Source organism: Ipomoea nil, unplaced genomic scaffold (assembly GCF_001879475.1).
Source record: "Ipomoea nil cultivar Tokyo-kokei standard unplaced genomic scaffold, Asagao_1.1 scaffold1074, whole genome shotgun sequence".
Classification (NCBI taxonomy): domain Eukaryota; kingdom Viridiplantae; phylum Streptophyta; class Magnoliopsida; order Solanales; family Convolvulaceae; genus Ipomoea; species Ipomoea nil.
The window spans coordinates 1,865,733-1,872,743 of record NW_017617502.1 but is presented as its reverse complement, the minus strand read 5'-3'; the positions used below and the strand labels follow the sequence as shown (position 1 = coordinate 1,872,743).

The 7,011-nt window shown below is 31.6% G+C and overlaps 1 protein-coding gene across 1 annotated transcript; it reads left to right on the top strand.

The window, feature by feature from the left end:
* Window positions 1-789: 789 nt before the first annotated feature.
* On the top strand, window positions 790-6,556 carry LOC109182619 (TMV resistance protein N-like). Its single transcript, XM_019332768.1, has 4 exons — window positions 790-1,271; window positions 5,177-6,299; window positions 6,432-6,485; window positions 6,527-6,556. Exons 1-4 carry the CDS (start codon window positions 790-792, stop codon window positions 6,554-6,556), a joined length of 1,689 nt encoding a protein of 562 aa, XP_019188313.1.
* Window positions 6,557-7,011: the final 455 nt, after the last annotated feature.

The following is a 7,011-nucleotide window of genomic DNA, read 5'->3' as shown; positions in this document are numbered from 1 at the left end:
GAGTCTTTACATCTTATGTTATGAAATTACGTGTCTTAAGAATATAAATTTTGTACATAAGACAAATTAGTAGTTGTATCTTATGTTATAAATTTTTCTGTCTTGTATTGTGAAATTTAGTGCCTATGTACACAAATTTTGTACATAAATCAGATTTGAAAAATAAATAAATATATAACATATATATGTGTCTTGTGTTGTGATTTTTAATATCTTGTATTATAAAATTTTGTATCTTACAAATTTGAATTTTGTACCTCATAATTTTGATTTAAGTTTCACAATACTATATGAACCCATGTACATGATATAAATTGTCCATTTTCCAAGGGTGGACTTTTTCCATAGAATTCTACTCATGTGAAATATAGTAGAGAGAGGAGAGATGAAGACAGTATAATGAGAATATTATTGATATTTTCCTAGTGATCTTTGTTACACGAAAATTAATGTAGTGTATAATATTCTGTTTTAAATAAAAGACAAAAATTACATTTGAATGGTCGGAGTAAGATTGAACTTGGATTTCTTAATTAAAATAAAAAGGTTAATGATGTTACGGTTCAGGTTAATTATTAACTAAGAAATTTGCTTTAAGTTTGGGAATGGCTGGGAGGTATTTTCCTATATTGACTTTGAAATGTCTAAGTCACTGCTCTTTAATTTAAATATTTAGTTATTATTAGATAGGCAATTAAGCTGCTACATACACGCTGGAATTTTGCTGCTCACTAGCTAAATCTTTAGTGCAAGAAATCGAGAGAGAAGATAGTGTACTCCGCTTCAAGAATGGCATCATCATCGTCTTCATCGCATCCATGCAAGACATATGATGTTTTCTTGAGTTTTAGAGGTGAGACACGAAGATTCTTTACTGATCATCTTTATGCAGATTTGAGGAGGGCTGGAATTAACACTTTTCTTGATGATGAATCAATTCGGAGAGGTGAGGATATTTCAGTTGAGTTGTCTAGGGCTATAGAGGAGTCACGGATATCCATCATTGTATTCTCCAAAGACTATGCTGGATCCAAGTGGTGTCTAGATGAGCTTGTGAAGATCATGGAGTGTAAACAAAAGTTGAATCAAATTGTTTTTCCAATATTTTATGATGTTGATCCTTCAGAGGTTCGCAAACAGACAGGCATGTTTAGTGACGCATTGACTCTACACAGAGAACGATTTGGGGATCAAAAAGTTAATGAGTGGATAGTTGCGCTCACTGCTGCTGCTAATTTATCCGGATGGGATTTGCAAACCATGGCAAACAAGTAATCCTAACTCTTAAATTTCCTTTTACTTTTGGATATTTGTAACAATATTATATACTTACTAACATAGTCAATTCATATTTGTGGTAATTTTTTAAAAAATTTGGGTGACGAGCAGGGACGGAGTCAGAAAATATGTTGAGGGGGGGCAAAGAAGTAGGGATGGATTCAATGGCGGATTCAGAATTTTTTTTAGTGAGGGAAAAAAATTAAAACAAAAGAGAAAGTTTAAAAAAAATTTGAAATACTTAAGTATAACACTAAATATTGTTGGACATAGCGAAAAATAAAACATATTAAAACTTTATAAAAATATTTATAACAAAATATGAAACATAATTAATTTGATAAAACAATTCGAATATAAAACACATTATAAATTACACATTCCATTATTAATATAAAGAAAGTTATAATGGAAGTTATATATATCATGCCAAAATTTAATTGCATGTGTTAATAAAAAAAGTGAAGAAGACTGTAACATTGCCAATACAAAGACTCAAACCCAAGTCATTCTGAAACTCATATACATTAGCTACCACCTTGTCTATCACAACTTTTGTTTACACAATCTGTTTTATAATACTTATATGAATAATGTCCTATATATACATATTATATATAATATAGGGTAGGGGGTGGGGTGGGGTGGGGTGAGGGGGGGGGGGGGCAGCTGACCCCCCTGCCCCCCATCTGGCTCCGTCTATGGTGACGAGATAACCCGCAACCACTACTCGAAGATGTACACTGAGTTAATTATGCCTTGTGATTCTAATCGACAAAGGATCACAAGAAGGTAAACCATCCTAGATTGTCATAGTAGAAAAGTTTAAATCAAGAAGGTTAATAAGTTGCTCTCACAATGAGTCTGAACATGAAACCTTGTGGTAATCTTTTAAATAATTCAAGTATAACTAAGGAAGGAGAAGAGTAGAAATTTTATATTGATTATTCATAAATACGTAGTAGTGTTTTACCTATACAATCCACTATATAAAGCTATTATGAATTTAAGTAAAACAATTAGAAAAATATAAAGATGTTAAAGTATAATACAATAATATAGTTGGTCGTATGGTGCATGTATTTTAATTTCATAGCAAACAAAATTAAAATTAAAATTTTACATGGTTAATGTAGTCTCTAATCATGTACATATTAAAGTGATAGATCCATCTATCTAGAGATGAGACATCATTCTTAAATATGTGGGTTTAAATTAATTTAATAATATTATATTTAACTGTGAGACAACATTACCCAATAATATTGGGTTTATTCAAGCTCCCCAAATGTAAGTTAGTTCAGTTATTTTTTTTTCTTTATGCTAGTTTTTATCTAATTATGCTATTAACATAAATAATCAATTTGTTTTGAGCTAGTGATATTTAACTAATTTAGATTATTATTTTAGATTTTTAAAATTTATAATTTGTCATACTTTATAAATTTATTTACACCATTTGTATAATAATTTTCTTTAAATCAACACAATAATACTTAAATTTGTCATTAATAGCAGAATGTTAAAATCATAATATTTATATATTTAAAATAATTGCTAGATTAATATGTATTTATAATAAGACTCCTAATATTTGAAAACTCATAACAAAATGAGAAAATAAATTAACAGTTACGTTCAACAATATGATATAGATTTAAAATTAGTAAATAAAGTAATAATTGTCTCACTTGAAACTCAAAAATTAAAATGATATACAATTTTTAATATATATGTCTAGTAATGAGTACAACTCAAAAAATTTACAATTGCCATAAGCTAGAAATATAGTAAAATAGATTTTAAAATAAAATTAAAAATTTTAAATTTATGAAAATAGACAAATATATGCATGAAACCTCACTAATGAACTAATGTAAATTGCAATATTTTGTTGGTATCTCACATGTTAACACAAAGTGAATTATCAAGACGCAAAAACATCTATAATCTATACATACTTAATTATCGTGTGTGTGTGTATATATATATATATATATATATATATATATATATATATATATATATATATATATATATATATATATAGGGTCAGGTTCCTGTGAGGTCAGGTCTTCCCGTGCGGTCAGTGCGGCATACACCATTATGTATGCATAAATGCACCACACAGTGTTCGTAAATACACCATTATGTGTGGTGTATTTTTTGGCATTTCATTTTGGTGTATTTTCGAACACTGTATGGTGCATTTATGCATACTTAATGGTGTATGCCGCACTGACCGCACCGGAAGACATTACCTCACAGGAATCAATATATATATATATATATATATATATATATATATATATATATATATATTGTTGAGTCCGTTGGTAGAAAACACAAATAATAATCAAAAATAAGATTATTATTTTCTGGAAAGAAGGGAAGAAAAGATGAAGAAATTTGGCTAGTGTTTGGTGTTGGGTTTTTGCAAGAGTCAAGTGAGCACTCTTTCCTTAAAACCTTATTTGCCACCTCCCAAAGATGCTAGGAGCGTTGTGGCCTAGGCTTCCCAGGATAAAACTTGCTAGTGATTCAATGTTTGAGCACTCAAACAAGGAATCCGGCGAGCAAGACACGGTTATGAACACAGTATGGCTAAGAAGAGGAGTAGAAGCAGAATTTTGAGGTTGGAAAACAAAAGTTTCGTGCAGTGTTCTTGCTGTTCTCACTGTGTGTAAAACTCTACTGCCTCTACCCTCTCTTATATAGGGTTGAAGGAGCCAATAGCCTTTATTATGGCAATTAAAAATGACATTAAAGCTGCCTTCCAACAGCTATAACAGCATGCCACTACCTGGGAATTGAATTCAGAATTCAAAATTGGAATTAATAGACAATTAATTATGTAACAGATGAATTCAATCCCCTCAACAGTCAGAACTTTCGGGTTCCAGACCGTTAGCGTACAGGGTTCGGTCTCAACTTTCGACCTCATCCAGTTTCGGCCCTTGCACCTCTCGTGGACTCTGTTGCACGAGAGTTGTGCTCTCGGTGCACCACAACCTCTCGTGCTCTTTGGCTGTTGCACGAGAGTTGTGCTCTCGTGTGCACCAGTTGGAAAAAGATACCGAAGTTTGGCATAACTTAGCCCAACCAATTTTCGGACGACATTCGTGCCCCCAGGTGCCGGCGCACACGAGCTCGGGCTTGAATCAAGCCTTTTTCAATCTTTGCGAGTTGGAATTTGCCCAAGTGCCGGCGCACACGAGCTCAAATCAAGCCTTTTTCAATATCTGCTAGTTGGAATTTGATTTGCACACCACCCCGCGCGAGAGAGCCTCTATGCTATACAATTCTACAAGCTTCAAAAGAACTCTTGTATATAAGGGGGGAAAATCTTCATTCCAAAGCAATGTGGGACAAAAGCCACTTTTTCCCTTCATTTTCCAACTCAAATGGGTCTACTTTGAGAATCAATATCTCATTCACCCATTATCCGTTTTGAGCGTACAATATATCGATCTCTTCGTCTCACTACGAAGAATCCGAATCCACTTTAACCCGACCCAAATCGGAAGTGAACCCCACTGATAATTGTACCACAAAATAGTCACTTAACATGTCATTTTATGCCATTTAAGCTATTTTTTCCAACATATATATATATATATATATATATATATATATATATATATATATATATATATATATATATATATATATATATATATATATATATATATATATATATATAGTTACAAATTGTATACATTGGCAACAAAATTTAATTAATAGAAAAACTAAATTTGTCTGCAAAATATATTAAATTGTTTCAATCTTTTAGCCTACAAGTATGCATGCATCGTACTTACATCTTGAATCACGTAATTCTTAAATCGGTCGTATAGCCTACTTTGTTTTTAATACAAACAATGTAAAACTTCATCAGGTATGAGTCAAAATTCATTGAGGCCATTACTAAAGATGTGCTAGGGGTGCTGAATATTATGCCCATGAATGTTGCAAAGCATCATATTGGAATTGATTCCCGTGTTAGAGCTGTACTTGATTTATTACAAATTGAAACAAATGGTAGTGTTCAGATGATTGGAATTTTTGGCATGGGTGGTGTAGGGAAATCAACCCTTGCTAAAGCCATATACAATCACTTTACCATGAATTTCCAAGGGTTTGAAGGTAGTTGCTTTGTTGCAAATATTAGACAAGAAGTTTCTAATAAGGGACACAATGGTCTGGTTTGTTTACAAGAAAAACTTCTTCGGAAAATACTGAAGAAAAATTTTGAAATTGATAACGTTGATGAAGGAATAAGTTTGATCAAAACAAGATTGCAATCAAAAAGGGTTCTTATTGTTCTTGATGACATAGACCACATAAGTCAACTAGAATCATTAGCCGGACAACGGAATTGGTTTGGTTCAGGTACTACAATTATAATAACAACTAGAGATGTTCATTTGTTGAGTGACCTTGGAACACGAGAGAAGTACATGGTTAAAACATTAAACATTGATGATTCTTTGCAACTCTTAAGTTGGCATGCTTTTGGTGTTCCAATACCATTAGAGGAGTATACCGAACTATCCAAAAGGATAGCAAGTTATATTGGTGGACTTCCATTAGCCCTTACAGTTATAGGTTCTCATTTGCGTGGAAGATCAGTGCAAGAGTGGATCGAAGATGTTGAGAAATTAAAAAGAAATTCTCATGATGATATTCACAAAATTCTTAAAATAAGCTATGATGCACTTGATGGTGATACTCAAAACATCTTTCTTGATATTGCTTGTTTTTTCGTTGGGCATGGCAAAAAGGACACTGCTATGATATTGGAAGCTTGTGGTTTTTATGCTGAAAGTGGAATCAGAAGTTTGATAGAAAAATGTTTGTTAACAATACATGGAGGTGGAGAATTTGGTAGGCTTGAGATGCATGATTTAGTACGGGATATGGGAAGAGAAGTTGTTCGAAAAGAATCTCCAGGAGATCCTAGCAAACGAAGTAGATTGATGGACCCAAAGGATGTGTTTGATGTTCTTCAAGGTAACAAGGTAATTAAAGCATTTCTTTTGTACTTGAGTTATTAATCTAGTTAATTCATTTGGTTGCAATACTTTGCTTTATTAAAATATGAATGATTTTAGAGTATCTAAAATATTTCTATCTAAAATTCTTTGTTTTAGGGCACAGGAAGAATTGAAGGGGTGTTTGTAAATTCAAATATCTTAAAGAATGTGGTTTTGAGTACCAAAGTATTCAAAAGGATGGTAAATTTAAGAATACTTATATTGGATGGTGTACTTCTTAAAGGACCCTTTAAATATTTGTCCAATAAACTTAGGCTATTTAGATTGCATAATTGCAATTTGAGCCGCATACCATCTGATTTTAGCTTTGAGAAACTTGCTGTGTTAGACTTGAACGGTTGCAATATCGAAGAATTTCAACCTAACATGCAGGTTAGTATGTCTATTGCTTCTTTTAAGTTTGCATATTTCATAAGAAGTTTGACTAAAAAAATAGAAATTGATTAAAATTCTCTAGTTACTTTAATTAACATACAACACTTTGTTTTTTTTTTTTGTTTTTTTTTTTGTTTTTTGTTTTTTTTTTTTGTTTTGTTTTTTTTTGTTTTTTTTTTCTTTTTAAATATGAGAATATCTAAAATATTGCTATATGAAATAAATTTTTAGGCCACATAAGCAGTTAAAGCGAAGATTGTAAATTCTATCTAACATGCATGCATTTCAAAGTATATTATTT

Bases quoted from the DNA above. Each gene is read 5' to 3' on its own strand.
- LOC109182619 (XM_019332768.1), top strand. From the start codon at position 790: ATGGCATCATCATCGTCTTCATCGCATCCATGCAAGACATATGATGTT. The intron at 1,272-5,176 runs GTAATCCTAACT...AAACTTCATCAG, and splicing joins TTGCAAACCATGGCAAACAA to GTATGAGTCAAAATTCATTG. The intron at 6,486-6,526 runs GTTTTGAGTACC...GGTAAATTTAAG, and splicing joins CAAATATCTTAAAGAATGTG to AATACTTATATTGGATGGTG.